This window comes from Perna viridis, chromosome 7, assembly GCF_037379345.1.
Source record: "Perna viridis isolate PV_CMFRI_1.1 ecotype Kerala chromosome 7, ASM3737934v1, whole genome shotgun sequence".
NCBI classification, from domain to species: Eukaryota; Metazoa; Mollusca; class Bivalvia; order Mytilida; family Mytilidae; genus Perna; species Perna viridis.
The window spans coordinates 32,348,210-32,366,619 of record NC_142451.1 but is presented as its reverse complement, the minus strand read 5'-3'; the positions used below and the strand labels follow the sequence as shown (position 1 = coordinate 32,366,619).

At 33.6% G+C, this 18,410-nt stretch overlaps 1 protein-coding gene across 7 annotated transcripts in view; it reads right to left on the bottom strand.

The window, feature by feature from the left end:
* Positions 1-13,927, bottom strand: part of LOC148612342 (uncharacterized) — a 41,256-nt gene extending 27,329 nt beyond the window's left edge. For 2 of the 7 annotated variants that reach the window (XM_088593679.1, XM_088593681.1), the window contains exons 1-6: positions 13,422-13,458; positions 12,605-12,655; positions 9,831-10,510; positions 9,185-9,302; positions 7,644-7,751; positions 3,261-3,596 (exon numbers count right to left, since the gene is read on the bottom strand). In XM_088593679.1, the coding sequence (XP_088449805.1) occupies positions 3,261-3,596; positions 7,644-7,751; positions 9,185-9,302; positions 9,831-10,510; positions 12,605-12,655; positions 13,422-13,443 (1,315 nt within the window). In that variant the 5' untranslated portion in view covers positions 13,444-13,458. Of the gene's footprint in view, positions 1-3,260; positions 3,597-7,643; positions 7,752-9,184; positions 9,303-9,830; positions 10,511-11,511; positions 11,586-12,604; positions 12,656-13,421; positions 13,490-13,509 lie in introns of those variants that run through there. The other 5 variants (XM_088593682.1, XM_088593683.1, XM_088593684.1 and 2 more) reach the window with 5 other exon arrangements.
* Between the last annotated feature and the right edge of the window lie 4,483 nt (positions 13,928-18,410).

Here is an 18,410-nt window from a genome sequence, read left to right as displayed (position 1 = left end):
GAGGAATACACTACAAAAATCCTTCAAAATATGCATTTTTTTAAGTTATAGGTCCAAATTATGGAAAATTGGTCTTTTTGGCTGATTTTTATGTCCTATCTTGTAAAAAGTGTAGAAAATTTAGTAAAAATATCAAATATTAAACTTTGAGGGCTATATTTAACTAAATATGGTGGTAATAAGCACTTGAAATCAAGTTTTGTGTAGATTTGAGCAAAAATTAGGTTAGAAATGAGGAAAAACTCACTTTCATTACTGCGGTTAAGGCCATATAAGCATTCCCCTATGGCAACATGGAAAATCCATTATTGAGCACTTTTTTGCTTTAGGTGCCCTTTACTGGTCATGTTTTAATGTGAAAACACTGTATTTACAAATTTAAAGCCAAATATATCACCTTTTGTGAAAATTTAAAGATTTAGGATTTTTGACATGTGATCAAGAAAAAGGGGGAGGCATGTCAGAAATAAATTTTTAAAAATAGACCAATTTCTCAGAAAATGATTACTTTTAAAACTATTTCTTCATTATTATTGTTAAAAAACAAGTTGTAATTGATATTTTTTATTTGAAAAGTCAGAAAAAGTTCTCTGCAAATATTTAATGCATTTAAGTATGGTAGAATATTGTCACTTTTTTGCTCACACAACTTGGTTACCCTATATTTAAAAATCAAATATTTAAAAAAGTGCTTGTCACATTTCACTGAAACTTTGCAAATGCATTCAGTATGTGTGTAGGAAGATACCTGTATAGTTATTTATTTTTTCTAAGACAAAAAGTGACTCTTTAGGTTACAGACCACCAATTCAACCAATGAGCATTTGGAACGTACGCAAAAATAGTCCTACGCAGAAATTACCCCTTTTCCTCATAGTGCTGTGAAAAAAGTTCTCATCTTATTTAAAAATGTTAAACAGTTTCTGAAAGGTAAAACATTTCTGTACATTTTATAGGTGCATTTTGCTTCTTGTGATGTGAGCCTAATTTCCATAATGATTTTTAAATATACCCCTATCTTGTGAAAACACTGGGATTTCCCATGCTATTTATAGACCCTTCACTTCCGGTGACCAGTACTGCACTGCAAGTCTGCTAACCCCACATGCCATTCTGAGGATTGTGAGCTGACATATGTAGAATCATGTTGATATATAGTCCTCTGCAGGTTAAAGTTAAGGTAAAGTCCAGAGAAGCCATTGAATATTGTCAAATTAGCATAGAAGCCTGTGGGAAGTGGAATTAGTGGTTTTTAGCCTTAAGTGGAAGCCATGGCAAAATGAAAAGTTTCTTGAAATAGCTTTAAACTACTTGAAGATCTTGTTAACTTTGCCATGAGAGGAATACACTACAAAAATCCTTCAAAATATGCATTTTTTTAAGTTATAGGTCCAAATTATGGAAAATTGGTCTTTTTGGCTGATTTTTATGTCCTATCTTGTAAAAAGTGTAGAAAATTTAGTAAAAATATCAAATATTAAACTTTGAGGGCTATATTTAACTAAATATGGTGGTAATAAGCACTTGAAATCAAGTTTTGTGTAGATTTGAGCAAAAATTAGGTTAGAAATGAGGAAAAACTCACTTTCATTACTGCGGTTAAGGCCATATAAGCATTCCCCTATGGCAACATGGAAAATCCATTATTGAGCACTTTTTTGCTTTAGGTGCCCTTTACTGGTCATGTTTTAATGTGAAAACACTGTATTTACAAATTTAAAGCCAAATATATCACCTTTTGTGAAAATTTAAAGATTTAGGATTTTTGACATGTGATCAAGAAAAAGGGGGAGGCATGTCAGAAATAAATTTTTAAAAATAGACCAATTTCTCAGAAAATGATTACTTTTAAAACTATTTCTTCATTATTATTGTTAAAAAACAAGTTGTAATTGATATTTTTTATTTGAAAAGTCAGAAAAAGTTCTCTGCAAATATTTAATGCATTTAAGTATGGTAGAATATTGTCACTTTTTTGCTCACACAACTTGGTTACCCTATATTTAAAAATCAAATATTTAAAAAAGTGCTTGTCACATTTCACTGAAACTTTGCAAATGCATTCAGTATGTGTGTAGGAAGATACCTGTATAGTTATTTATTTTTTCTAAGACAAAAAGTGACTCTTTAGGTTACAGACCACCAATTCAACCAATGAGCATTTGGAACGTACGCAAAAATAGTCCTACGCAGAAATTACCCCTTTTCCTCATAGTGCTGTGAAAAAAGTTCTCATCTTATTTAAAAATTTTAAACAGTTTCTGAAAGGTAAAACATTTCTGTACATTTTATAGGTGCATTTTGCTTCTTGTGATGTGAGCCTAATCTCCATAATGATTTTTAAATATACCCCTATCTTGTGAAAACACTGGGATTTCCCATGCTATTTATAGACCCTTCACTTCCGGTGACCAGTACTGCACTGCAAGTCTGCTAACCCCACATGCCATTCTGAGGATTGTGAGCTGACATATGTAGAATCATGCTGATATATAGTCCTCTGCAGGTTAAAGTTAAGGTAAAGTCCAGAGAAGCCATTGAATATTGTGAAATTAGCATAGAAGCCTATGGAAAGTGGAATTAGTGGTTTTTAGCCTTCAGTGATATATTATGATATCGGGACAACTATCGATTTCCGATAAGCCTATCAGGGAAACCTATAAAGTAGAAAAATAATCCCCGATAGTCATAAATTATTGGGAAAAGCTTCACAAAAATATGTTCACGGAACTCTTAAATATTTTAGAAGTGCAGTGAAATAATAATATCTGATATTTTAAAACAATAATAAAGAGAAAATCTATCTGTAAAATTAGTATGTCATTCATACGCGCGTTCTCTATTTTTGTCTATATTCTGACTACAACAAAGTCAAGGTCACTCACTATCTCATAAATATTCATAATGTTTACACCGTCAAAACAAAAGGCGGCGCCACAATAGCTAAATTACACACAGACAAAAATGAAAGTGAACATGTGGTTTAACAACACGAGAAAACTCAGCTGGTTGAACCATACTACGATGATTTTAATATTCGGGAGACACTGGATACAGTACCATGATTTTAAATAAAAGGGTAAATAATCTGAAAAGATAATTCCAAGCGAGAAAACAACGTTGTTTCCCCTGGCTATTTCTGAACAGAGAGGTGGCGGTAAAAATTCTAAAATTAAGAGACATTTTGTCTGGGGTGACTGTTACAATATATTCTGCATTCTTTGAAATATTTCTTGAAAAATATAAATTAATGAACATACCTCTCCATAATGCCTCTGAAGACTGAACATCAATTGTAATCATTATAGTTTCTGGTTTAGAAAAATCTATTTCACAGTCATCAAGAATGCTCTTAAGAAACCGTCCTATGGCACACATCAGTTCAGATCTGTTTTGTAACAGATAACTTGATACTTTTGTTTTTAAAAGCAGACATTTAAATTTAAAGTCAATTAGCTGTATGTCTCTACTGGAATTCATTTTGTGGTCTTTTTCGACACGTTCTTTCATTTTTTCTGCAATCTTTCCTTTATCCCAATCAGCTGGAGTTTTTATCTTCACTAGAACATCATGAGTTCTTTCATCACCATCAGTGTCTATAAATACATGATAAATAAATGTAAGTATATCATTTTTTGCAAATTTTGTAAAGTGAACATATTTCGAGAGTATCATTTTTTTTCAAATGATTAGCAGATTTCATAGGGTAAAAAAGCATCACAGGTTGTGTTTTCCACTTAGAAATTGGTCCCTGTCAGACAAAAAGCAGCAAGAGGCTTCCAGAAGGCTGAATCGCTCACCTGTTTGAATTCTGTCTTTCAAGGGCAATAAAATTAACAAAGAGTTGTCCAAAAATCTTGACTCAAAAAGACTTTGGTAGGACTTATCATAAGGATCATTTCAGCAATTGAGAGTTTCCAATGTTAGCAATTGAAACAATTTGGCTAAACCTATCTGTGTTGGAGATATATATATGAACAAGTCAGGCTCCCGGGAGCCTAAATCACTCACCTGGTTGAATGTTACCTTTCAAAGGGAATTAATTTAACAAGAAGTTGTCCAAAAATTATGAATCAATAAGACTTTGGTAAGACTTATCATAAGAATAATTTCAGCAACTGAAAGTTTCTTTCTATCTATCATAGTTTTCAAGAAATTGTGAAAACTGTGAAAAAACACCATTTTCATCTTTCAAGGGCAATAACTCTTACAGTAGGCCTTATAATAAGAATCATTACAGCTATTGAAAGAATTTGGCTAAACTTAACTGTCTGACCCCTATGTTCTATTTTTAGTAAGGGCGGCCATGTTTATCAAAGTATCAAAAGTCCCTACTAGTTTGGTTCCAATTGGTCAAGTAGTGTCAGAGGAGAAGATTTTTTAAAGAAATAACATTAATATAGCAAAAAAAACGTCAAAAAGGGCAATAACTCCAACATGGCTTAGGTCTCACTAACCACTTCTAACGTTTCCATTACTTTACATGTTAAAAAAGTAATTTTCAAAGTCTCACTGTGAATTCCCAGGACAAATGACATCTTAAAGTTGCATACCGTTGCGAAGCTTGGAAAGTAAGGCTTCCAAAATCATTATGCTAATGGTACGATGATAGTAGAAATTCTTCACAAAATTTACTTGAATAAATAATACTGAAAATCCAAATTTTTACCTGTTCTGCTAACTGACAGCATAGAGGCAAATTACTCACACATGTAAACAATATTCATACACTTTTGTAATTAATTACATATATGACTTTAAAGTACACATTCTTAGCTTTATTTTGACTACTTTTAATCATAATGCACACAAATAATGCACTTACAATGCATATGTCTAGGTTCAGTGTGTTTTTGGTACTACATAGGGGGGTGGCCATTTGACCCGGGAGTGGTTAGTGAGACCTTAATGGATCAAAATGAAAATTTGACCACAGATAGATCTCATCAAGCTGAACACATTTACCCTTAAGTCAGAATTTGACTAAACCTAATGGATTAGGAGATATATGCGAAAAACTACTGTCTGACCCCTATATTCTATTTTTAGTAACGACAGTCATGTTTTTTGATGAATCAAAAATCCCACGTCAGTTCTATACACGATACATCAAGAAACATTCAAACCAAGTATGGTTCAAATTGGTCAAGTAGTGTCAGAGGCGAAGAGTTTTGAAAAATTGTTAACGACAACGGACGATGTTGGACCCCATGTGATGGCTATAGCTCACTTGGCCTTTGGCCAGGTGAGTTAAAAACTACTGTCCAATCCCTATGTTTTTTTTTTAGTAATGGCAGCCATGTTTTTCCGACAGATCAAAAATCCCCACATCAATTCTTATAATGCAGGCTACCCAAAGAACATTCATAAATGTATAAACTTTGGTTCAAATTGGTCAAGTAGTGTCAGAGGAGAAGATATTTGACAAATAATATTAAAAATATAAAAAAAAACCCAAAAAATGCAATAACCCCAACACGGCTGAACAGATTAAAATGGAAATTTAACCACAGATAGATCTCATTGTGTTAAACACTTTTACCTTACCAGAATACGGCTAAGCCAAGCGGTTCTGGAGATTTATGCAAAAAACAACTGTCTGACCCCTATGTTCTATTTTTAGTAACAGCGGCTATGTTTTTCAACGGATCAAAAATCCCCATATAACTTCTATGTAGTATATCCCAAGGAACTTTCATATTAAGTTTGGTTCCAATTGGTCCAGTAGTGTTAGAGGAGAAGAGTTTTGATAAATTGTTAATGACGACGACAGAGGCCAAGTGATGGTAATAGCTAAAAATAAGCACCAGTACCCTGAAAAAATTACAGTACCCTAAAGTTATTGGGTCTTTATTTTAGCTGCTTCTAGCAACTCTCTCTACTGCTTTTACATTTCAAGGTTCATAATTACTTTTTGACAAATGTGGCTGAATCTCACCATAAGTTGTCTGTTATGATTAATACCGAGTTTAAATAAAGTTTTCATATTAGTATTTGTATGGTCTCAATTTCTACAAAACATTCCCTTTTCCCTCCCTTATAATGCAACCCAATCAATTTTGCAAAAAAAAAAAAAATGGGTCAAAGACAGAAATGGTTGGGTTGTCGTAAAAAGGATGTAGAAATGTGACAGACCTGAAATAGCATCCCAGGATATGGGACCCCATATTGAAGTTGCATAACAAATATCTAATGGCTATGATTTATAGTTGCTGAGAAAAAAATGTGACGAAAACATAAGTGCAACCAGCCCAAAAATTTGAAAATTGAATAAAATATTGGCAAAATACTGAGACAACAGCAGTGGGATATTTCAAATACGTCAAAATAAAAAAAAATATGGCCCGAACATAAAAACAGGAAACAATGACAATCTACATAAACAAAGATTGATTGATTGTTGGGGTTTAACGACCAAGCAGCAATATTTCAGCTATATTCAGGCGATGAATATGAAATGTATTGCAAGTGAGTACAATATGGTTATAGTCTAGCAACAATAATACATGTACAGCTCCTTGGCATCAGCTTTAGAAACCATACTTTGTAATATTTTCTTACATGTAAATGTTGTAGCATCTAGTAAATCCTTTTACTTTTTTTTTTTTTTTTTTTTTGTCTCTGTTCAACACAATAAATTCACTAAAAAGTCTTTTAAATGGGTAAGCCGAATTTTCACTCCATATAAGGGCCAGGAGTTGGGATTTAGGAATATACCCAATGTACTTAGTGGTTATTCATAATTTTGCCTGTTAAGCTATCTTGTGAATACAGCTAACCTAGAATATATATTTTGACTACAACTTACATGTCATTTGTAAATGATATTCTAAGAATACCAAGTGGTTATGTGGAAACATTGCAATAAATAGCAGCCACTTGAGGTCTGAACAGTTAGATGGATAATTTTAACTTTTCTAGGATATGAACTTTTGGTTAATCACTTCTACAAATCTATCCTAAGAAGCACTGATAATGTAGACATAAGACTTACTACATCACTTTAAGTTACTTCTATTTTTGTTTTGCTTTCAAGCTCAGCCTAAAAGCTTAACAAAAAGACAGCTTAAAACATTGCTACATGTATATTTTTTTGAGACAGTATTCAGAGTTTATAGGAATTCCATAAAGATAAACACCAGTACTACAGGGATGAGGAGTAGGAAATACAAGTGGATAGCCCAGACTAATTTTTTGTTGAAAGTTTTCAATATGTTCAACTAAATTTTACCAAAATGTTTTGTAGCCAAGCTTAGAATATAGTAGCCATGGGCTACTGGGAGACTGCTAATTTCTATCCATGAGTAAGATCTGATTTGATCTGGTCAGAAGAGGAATTTCCAAATGACGAATAAAAAAAATTGAAGTTTTGCGCAGAATGTTAATTAAACATTATTTTCTTTAAAAAACACACACCGTACTACCTTAAACATTAACACAACTAAGTGTTATCAAATATTGGTCCAAATTTACTAAATGGTTTCAAAGGAGAAGTTTTTGTCAATTTTTTATCACTACAGTGAATATAACTGACAATGAAAATATTCAAGACAGATGCTGAGGTCATAAATTTTATTAATAGGATCTAGAAAAAGTACAGCATATATACTAAAAAAAATATCTAAAAATAGTAATGTACTCACTATTATTCAAATTACATGCTTCTTCACAAACTGTGTTGCTACACTTTGGAAGACGATTTACATCTGTAAGAGTCTGAACCTCTCCAAATTGTGCATATAGCAAACACTCTTATAAGAAAAAATAAAAATCTAGATTAAAATTATTTTGAACAAAATCAATAATTCTGATATAGTTTGTAACTTGAAAGTTGCATGCCTTATCAAATATGAACTGTATATCACCATTAAGAATCAATGAAACAAGAGCTTATACAATTTTTATTTTCATAAGCATTAATTTGTAAATGACATATATACATAATATTCTTTTCATACAAAGCTATCTCCGTTATGCATATTTATTAATATATCTATGAAATTTCCAATGGAATGTAATTTCATCAAAAATCAGTCACTGTTGTGAAGACTAAATTTAAACTCCAACTGTAAGAAATCAGGTGCTGATTCAGGCATTTTGCAAAGAAGAGGTACCAGCCGGGGTTCCCCAGAAAAAGGGGGGCGCTAGGACATTATTTGCCATTTTTTGTCAAATTTACTCGTAAAAATGACAAAAAAGGTGCCAACCCCCTCAATCCCTTCTTCTGGGTCACTGTAAATCAAGGTTAGATTCAATTAGACACAAACAATCATCAAAACATCTGCCAATTTTTAGGAAAAAAAATAGCCAATTTGTTACCTTGTACACCTCATTTCTAATTCAAGAGACATCTTATACATCCTCTTATTCTGGATTTCACACCTAGACTTTAATCTATGCATATACATGTTTACATTTATGATACAGGATGTTTGATATGAAAACTTAACAATAAACATTAGGATTCAGACTTTCGAATTGTGAACTTCCCCTATCTGGGTGGATATACCAGACTATGGTGTATAAATTTCATAGTTGATCTATTACTATTGTGCATGGGATTTTTCCACTAATTTTTTTAGTAAAACAAGGATACTATCAAATAAGCTTCTTAGACAGAGGTACATTCAGCCTATGAAATTATAATCACTACAGAAGATATATGGTCCTCATCACAATTTACATGACTGATATGACATTTTTATCTCACAGATGAGACAAGATTTCTTCAGTCAGATTTCATGTCTTATAGTATTCTCAATCCATTGAACTTGACGCTAATTGGATTTTAGTCACTGTCACTGACAATTATGATGAGTGCTGCTGTCTGGTGGAACAGGGAGTACCCTTTTTGGACACCTGATGTCACTCCTGTTTTTTGTTTGTTTGTTTTTATTTTATTTCTTGTATTCTTGTTTCTAGTATTTGCTTTATTTTTTTTTTTTGTGTGTTTTTTTTTTTTTTTTGTGCCCAGTCAAGTACTAGTGGAACAGTACAAAACATACAATTGAACTAGAAACACACTGAAACAATCAACTCACTGTAAAATAGGTCGATAACCCAAAGCCAATTCCACAAAAAAAAACATATATTCTGCATTTTCCTTTTATCAAGCATTTCTTTGTACATGTTGTAACTGACTGAATGAGAGGTCACCACGAGTCACATATTTTAATATACATGCCTAATGTAGCTTTCATTTGCTCAATATCTTCTCCTTGCTTCCTTTGTGTATTAGTGATGTCTTGCAATTCAGATGTAAATTGTCCACCTTCCAGAACTCCATTCATTCCAATACGTAACTGTATAACATACATGTAATAATCAATTTCAACACTTGTAAAAACAACACTAATGCAACAATGTTTAAAACAGAGAATATTTCATAGGAAAATACAGTAAAATGAGGGTGTCAACTCCATGATTGACTGCCATAATTTTTTACAGTAGCATATATCAGTCTATTTGCTCCCCTAATGCATAGCCAGTAAACTCAGCTTGCCGCGCCATCAAATCCATAGTTGATGCCTCCAGATCTTCAAATGTAATTTACATAAAATGCTCTACATATGGGGCAGCTTGATACATCCACAAGTGTGTACCCTGAACAGTTGGGTCAAGTATAGACACAACTTTCAAGTTTGATAGAGCTCAAAATTTTGATTGTGATTGAATGTTTGAGACAGAAAAAGTTTCTGATCAGAATGAAAACAGTCAAAGAATTTTGAAATTTGTAACACATTTGGGCAAATACAAGAAAATAATCTAGGTAGTAGGTGCTTAACAAGAATATGTAATAATATCTCTCTCTCTCTTCCTTTTTAACTTACCTCTTTGATATCTTCTTTAGACTTAAGAACAATTTTGCGTAACTCATCAATATGATCCTCTGTGCATAAATTTTCAATTTGGTCCTTAATTGTTTTGGCATATGATTTCCCAATTAAATTTGCTAATCTTCTTGTTGCACCTTGTAACTCGTTTTTGAATTGTTCAAACTGGGATTCATTCAACTGCCTATCTCCTAAGTGAACCAACCTATCCCGAATTACTTTCAAATCTGATACAGAAGAGTGTTTTTTTGGTGGACAACATTTATCTATGATAATACACATTATGGTTATATCAAGGTCCTCAACAGCTAAAGACGTTCCCGCAAGGTACCTGCATAGGCAATGTTGCTTAATATTCCCCTTGTGTTGAATTATGTGGTTTGGTTGACTTGTCCTATTATCAGAATATAACAAAGAAAATTGAGTGTTGCCTAAATTTCCTCTCTTCTTTGGAGCTGCTATTGAAACTTTAAGGCATTCGCAGCAAGGGACAGTTGGAATATTCTCATGGAACAAGATGTGCTTAATATTGACATCATTTAGAAAGTCACACAATTCTTTTCCTTCAATGACTTTGTTTTCAAAATACAGATGAAGTACATCAGCAGCTGGTCCAAGAGATATCGCTAAAGCTTTCATGTAACGTGAATGCCCAGCACTTGTCATAATTATGTTATCTGAAAGGCAATATATTTATTTATCAAAAATGGTTTCTTTCTCTTCATAAAATCTTAAATAAGTATGTTTCTTCTTCCATAGATATAACCATTGTACCATCTATATGTATGATACTTTAAAAGTGTGTACTACTTTACTAAACAAGATAAAAATAAAATGTTTCTCGAACACCGCTTGATACGACCGTACGACTACTGAAGTTGAACCCTGAACACTAAGGGCAAGTATGGAAATACAATTAAGCTTGATACATGCAGCTTTGAGGTTTGATTGTGACTAGAAATTTTACACAATATAAAAATTTGACTAGAATAAAAAATGCCCCTTTTCTGGCCTTTAATTCCAAGTATGGGTACAGTCATAGCCCATCAAAAAAGTCTCAGTCCTCTTTTGCAGGTATGATACCTATACAATTTTCAGGGAGATGCATTTACTTACAGTCAACTAATTGTCAAAAAGATGCTTGTTACTTGACCCTTTTTGTCCCTTCACTCATAAAACATTCAAATTTTTGAACCCTCTAAAATAAATCCCAGTATGACCAGACCTTGTTTGTACAGATTATTTTGGAATAATATTATAAACATCAATATGCTGTTATTTGAGTTGTATAATGAAATTCTAGGAACTGCTTCTTCTGACCTAATTTAGGCTCTTATTCTAAAACATATGGGGTCATAAACCCCAAATTCAATAACAATCATCATCTTGTAGTTTGGAATCTTTTTGAGAAATTCTATGCCAACAACCAACTAATACTTAAGTTATACATGTAATATGAAAACTGAGTGTCTACAGGAGATGACACAGACATGGACAATAGAGCAGAGCCATAACATTAAAGGACTCTTAATTTGTTATGGTTTAACAAAAACAATAGATCAAAGTAAAATGGCGCCAAATAAGCTTCCAAAATGAGTGAGCAAGTGGCTACAGATCATAAACCTGATGTGTTGCATATTTAGATATGGGTATTGAAAATATAGCATTTCAAACTTACTTGTTATTAAACTGGATATAAAAGTGGTTCATAACCTTGCCCATCTATAGTTGTCCCATGACATATTGTCATCACTTGTAAAAATAATTACATTAAATCATTGGTAAATTGGACACAACAAAATTTTGTCAAATAAAATTCTCAGAGATTTTTAAGAATATTTAATCAGTCAAAAATATAAAGTTACTCTTTCAAATCTTCCAATTATAAAGTACACCATTTTATTCTAACTGTAATAGAATGATGTGCAATCATCTCTTTCTAAAAATCTGGCAAAATGTATATGCATTGTGGCACACGAAGAAAAAACACAGAGATTTGATTGCCTTATCTAAGTATTAATACCTGATAAACTCAATCAATAACCATTAAAATGTTTGTAAAGTTTGCTTTTTTTTAAGATATTGATAGGTCAAATTTACTTGAAATGCACTATGTAAAAAATGGCAGGAAAAATTTCCTGAACCTATATAACCAGTAAAATAATATCTATGTTACAGATACTTCAGAATAAACTTAAAACTTCTCGAAGTACTGAATAAGTATGAGGCAAAAATGACCAAATTGAGAAATCAATGTGCCACCCATTGCCTGATTCTTACACAAAACTACTTATTTCAGCTCAAGTTCAGCCATTATAATAAAATCTACTTCCTGATTTCTTGCCTATTTTTTCACTTATCATTTATCATGTTTAAATAAACATTGATGCATTATTTAATTTGCAGAACAAAATCCCTTTCTTCAATAAAATAATTTTGGTAATCACATGTCATCAACAACCATTTCTTTTTTATCATTACTAGATGAAGATTATTTTAAAATAAAGAACCATCAAAGTATCACAAAAAAAATGTTTTATTTTACTTATGCAGTGTATTTATTTTCCTGAATTTCCTAGTCAGAAATTATCCATGAGCATTCAGGAATATGCATACATATTTTATCATTTAGCATATACAGTAACTGTTAACATAACACAAGCTTAGAATGTAAAACCTTAAAACATCAGACAAAAAAACAATCATCCAAAAATAGAAAAGTTTGAATTAATATTGTCTTTCAAATATACAAGTACAAAATGTATAATTACCTTCCACACAAATCTCCTGAATCCAATTTACATGTCTCTTCTTAAGTTCATCTAGAAAATTTAACAAAATATAAATGAGCTTTGAGTGTCACAAGATTACCCATGTATTTTTGTTATTAAACTTGTAGTGCAGTAGTGAGAAATGAAAGTTAGTGCAGTGTGCCAAATTATGATATACTTTTAATCGTCAGAAAAAGATATTTCTAGATCCCGGCCCATACACTGTAAATGCTTTGAAAAACATAATTTCTTGCTTCAAAATACAAATCTAAATAATAATATAATAATAATATAAATCTAAAGCACAATACTTAGGGACTTCTTCCACTATTAAATACCCAGCCAGACTAATGATAATTTTTTTTACGACCTATGAGGTTTTTTTTAAGACCTTGAATATCCATACAGGTCTCTCACGGTCAATGTTAGTAGGTTAGAAGAACCAACTTGTGTTCAGGTGGCGGAGCCCAGCCTTTGAGATACCTGACTGAAGAACTCGGTCAGAGTATGTCCTACTAGCAGCTGGACTGCTGTGTAGATGCTCTGGCCTACTCTGACCCCATGTAAGGTCTGGGAGCATTTCCCCACTTTAACTGTCTTGGAAGTACATCTACGGAAGAATGCTAGACTAACATATAAACATACATTCATAAAAGGTGCAGGGGCGGACCCAAGATTTTAGGTTAGGACAAAGTTTAAATAGAATTAAAGGCAAGGCAAAACAAATAGAAAATGATGGGGGTAAACTTTGTGAAAATCAAGATATCACGCAAAAAAAAAGCATTTCCAAATTTATAAGGGGGCATACAATACTTACACTTACAATGAATTCTATACATATTTGATTGTGAAAGAAAGCAAGCCCTGGCTGTTCCTTATTCTATCAAATCTAAACTAACACTAACTTCTTAGGTTTAACTATACTTCAGCTCCTCGTCATGTGACACCTGCATATGTTCGTTCGGTTCTATCTTTTGATTGTCATTTTAAAGCAGTTTCAAGTTACTGGTGACCTGGTGTTAACATTTTTATCGCTGAATAGGGCCTTTGGCAGTTTGGGGGAGGAGAATCAGACTGCAACTGTCTGTAACTGTAAGTGTAAGGAGCAGTCCGGTATGTCTGCGCACAGGTCTACTGCAGAATAAACATCTAAAATGAACAAAAAAATAATGCTTCAGCCTCTCATGGAAATTCGTAAAATGATCCAACATAATCTTCATCGTATTAGAATGGTCTGAAATAAAAGCATTTACACATGTATCATCACCACAATTTGAGAATTCCTATTTCTATTTATAGCAGCTATAGCCAATTTTCGGTTTTGGCTCTATATATATCATTACGGCCCAAATTGAGTTCGACACCCTGAAATGTTTTACTCTGTTCATTGCAAGGTACATGTAAAATATACCTAATATTTCTAGTGGATAAACTGAAAGATTTCTTAAAGTTTAAGAAAGTAATATTGGTACATAATTTTCCATCCGCACTTCTGTCAGCTTTCTATAAAATAATACTGGTATGAATATGTTTTGTACAAAAAAGAAAATCTATATAATTTATATGTATATAAGAACTTGTATTTTTCAATTTCAACTTTTAATTTATTTTAGAGTAAACGATATTGATCCATACCATGACGGATATTTTGATTTGGATTATATGCATGCATCTTTCAAGAACAGATCAGATATATCTAAATTTTCGAGTCAATATGCCTCTATATTTTAACATTGATTTCTATATATGTCGAAGTGCGAAGGAAAACGTTTACGCCTAAGTTCTCAGAATGTAGACAGATTTGTTTCTCCTATACTTACCCAAAGTAATGTATGTTTTACATATTTTAATATGCAGCTTATACATGCATATACTGAATACAAAATTTTAAGATGAGGCAATCAATGAAGGTAAGTGAAATATACTACGAAATACACGTAGCAATACAAGGGAGGCAATACGTTAAAAAAAAATTGCCAAATCTAGTTACTTGTGGACGAATGTCCTCCAGCACTGTCTGTTCTTTTTTGTCAGCTCCAGTCCCCATGTTTTCCCTGGCAGCCTAACATTTGAATCTAAGTCTCGGCGTAAGGTGTTTCTTGGTCTCCCTCCCTTCTTTCCCTGTTGTGTCCATGTAAGGACCTGTCGTGTGATGTTATTGACTGGCTTACGCAGGGTGTGCATGGTCTAAACTCCTTCTCCTTCATAGTATTCCTCCACTGGACGCCAGTCGATCCGTCTCTATATAGTTCGGTGTTTCTTATTGTGTCTGGCTAGTGCACAGTCTGTGATAGAATTCGTCGAAGATATAAGTTGACGAAAGTTTGCATCCTATTTGCGGTGTTCTTGGTAAATTTCCAGGTGTCTGCTCCATATAGCAGGGCGGGTTTAACATTCGAATTAAACAGTTGGACTTGGATGTGCAGGATAACCATTCTCGGGTTCCAGATGCTTCTAAGTTGTGTAAAAGCTCCTATGGCTTTGCTAATCCCGGTCTTTACATCTGTATCTGTGACCTCCTCTGGTCAATTACGCTACCAAGGTACGCGAAGGACTCGACTGCCTCAGGGATTCCATATCAAGCTTCCCCATGCAGACAGCATACCCCCGTTGGGCCAACGTTGTCTGATGGTTGGTTCGTTGGCTTTTTTGGCGTTGGCAAGACTACGTTAGCCTCACATTGGCCAAATGTAGCAGTGAGCGTTTTTTTTAAAATATTTCCTCTTGATTTATTTTTACAGAAATGGTCAATACTTGTCAAGCCAATGGTTAAACATGACGTTTTTAAGGTTTAAATACATTAATATTCATACTAGCGAAAGGTTTTTCGTTACCCCAACGTTGGTCCTACTATTCAGAATAACCATTGCATTTTATGTTAATTTTTCTTTACTAACTTTTTAGAAGCTATTTGTACTTGAGAGTATTGTGTTATATTTCAATATTTTTAAATCAAAACCATGATAAAATAATTTGCATTCTTCTACATTTGTCCAACCCAGAGCCAACGGTGTAACGAGTATTCGTGCTTAATATTTAGAACTTAATAACACACAAACTTAAATAACCAAATCTAACCTATGATAACAATAATGTACGTGAATATCCCCCCCCCCCTTATGCAGTTTTGTAACTGATAGCGTAATACACCTTTTTCAAAACAATTTTTTCTTTCATTTTGAACAAACGTAAGTATAAAATAATTTTAATGTAAATTCTACCTAAACAAAAAACAGTGACAGGCATTATCATGTTTCTATCAAATGCAAATGATTTGCAAGTTTTCAATATCTAGTATACCAATGCTTGTAATATCTACTAATTTTATAATAGATTTTCTTGTTTTAATTTCATGGACTGCAATCAGCTTGTCACTGATATATTCTAACTGTAAAGAATATATATGATAAACCGAGAGAAAATTTGAGTGCTTTCTCTGACGTAGTACATGGCATCAGCACTCTGCGACATAAAAAGATAACAAATTATAAAATACTATTCTAATATATCTCAAGGAATACCATTGTCGGACCACTTGGTTGGGTAAACGTTGGGCTTATGTTGAGCCAACATTGGATGTTCGTTGGGTCAATGTTGGCATTACGTTGGGCCAACTTTGGCTCTCTTTGCACTTACAACATTGGGTACCCCACGTTGGCCCAACGTGAATGACATCGTTGAACCAACGCTTGCCCAACGTAGGAATGCTGTCTGGTTCACTGGTTCATTTTATTGCATTAACCTTTAGAATCTCCGCCTTCCCTTAGTGAATGTTTAGTCATACTTTGGCTGAGCTGTAGCGTAGGTGTGAATATTTCTCCTGCATCTGTTATTGGTTGTGCGACATTTGAGTGCTAGATCGTCTGCAAAGTCTTGGTTGTCGAGCTGGTTTAACTTACAGAGTGTCCACTGAAATCCCTTTCTTTGTCCTCTGGTTGTGGTCTACGCCTAGTGTGAACAAAACAGCCACAGCTGAGGTTTCCCATCTTGACATCTTGATCAAAAGGTCCTCTTTCCAATCTGATGGAATCTGTTCTTCTTTCCAGATGTTTCCAAACATTGTATCAGGGTCTGCTCTAAGTACCTCAGCTGGGATCTTATCTGTCCCTGGTTGATCATTCGCAGTTGGTACGGAGGTCTGTATCTGCTGCTTGTACATCTGGTGGGTTTTCTGGTGCTGGTTGGTTCAACAGATCATCAAAATGTTCTGCCCATCTATTGAGCTGTCTCTCTGCCTATATCAGGACATTTTCATCTTTGTCTTTTACTGGTCTTTCAGGTGGTTTAATTTTTCCAGCTACTTTTTGGTGATATAATATAGCTGCTTTAAGTTTCTGCTTACCGCTTCTGTCTCTGATTGTTCTGCTAGTCCTTTCTAATGTTTCTCTCTCTGATGAGTAGCCATACAAAATAACACCAAGAGTTGATTGTTTTAACTTTCAAGATTGTTTTGTAAAAAGTAACAGATGTATACAATGTATCTCAAAACCATACATAAGTGTTGAATACACTGTAGGGTCAAATCAAATTAATCTGTGGATCTATAGGCAATTCAGTTCAATGTTCTAGATTTTCTTTAAAGTACCAAACATTGCTTTCGATCTAGCCTAAGAGCTTTATTTTTGGCTTTATCAAATTTACCATTACTCGAAAACAAAATACCAGGATGCATAAATTCATCAAACAACATTTAAATACATCTTTCGTACCGAAAAATGGGTTTTTGTTTTATCCTCTGTCTTTCTTTCATTCTACTATAATTTCCAATTTTTACAATATAGAAACATGGCATTCAGAGCAGCTTGTAGTTCATTTTCAGATCCCACTAATAACACGGCGTCATAAGCTTATAATAAAAGGTAAAAGCTTCAAATACACTTCAAAATCATCTGTATCAGGCATGGTGTGAATGGCGCCAGAAATATTGGTAAGACCATCATAAGAAAATTCCATTAGGTCACTAAATTAATAATAAAAGCGAAGCAGGAGACAAATTTTCGGCTTTCCTTGCTACCCATACTAAAATAAAAATCTGCATGATGTTTTAGATCTTGAAAGTCCGTGCATTCCAAAAAAGGTTTTCACACTTTACATGTATCATCAACACTATGGTGCAATAGTTTATGCCACAATGGTACTCTATCGACTGATTCAAGTGCATAACAGTTACGATATTTATCAAATTTAATCGAAGATCAGAATAGAAAAATGCATTCGCCAGAGATAATAGATTTGTAAAAGCCACATGAACAGGGGCAAATTCGGGATTTCATGAAGGGAGGGGCATAATTATGAGAATCAGTATATTTATTAATATAATAAATTGCCATTTTCAGTACAATATTTTAGCAGATTACGTTTACTTAGATTTTTGTTTTCTTTTTCTTTGAAAAACGGGGCGAGTACGCTCATCATGCCCTCACCTGGACCCGCGCCTGATCAAATACACAGTCATATATGGCCTGCGCCCAGAAAGCATGTACATGTCGGGCCAACGTTGGCGAGTTGTTGGCACAGTTGGCAACTTGTTGGCGTTTGCATGCCATCATCGGGCCAACATCGGGCCAACGTGTGTTCACCAACTGTTGGCTGTATATTGTTGGGCCAGTGTTGGCCCATTGAAACCTGTCCAACAAGTTAAATTGTCTATGTTGGTCCGATGGTGGGCCGATATATATACATGTATGTCAAAGGTAGGTATGATGTTGGGCAAACCACACCATGCCAATGTTCTATTCGAAAATTTCTACATAAATATTGACATGATTATTTACAGATTCTAATTTCAAAGAGTAATAATAAAACG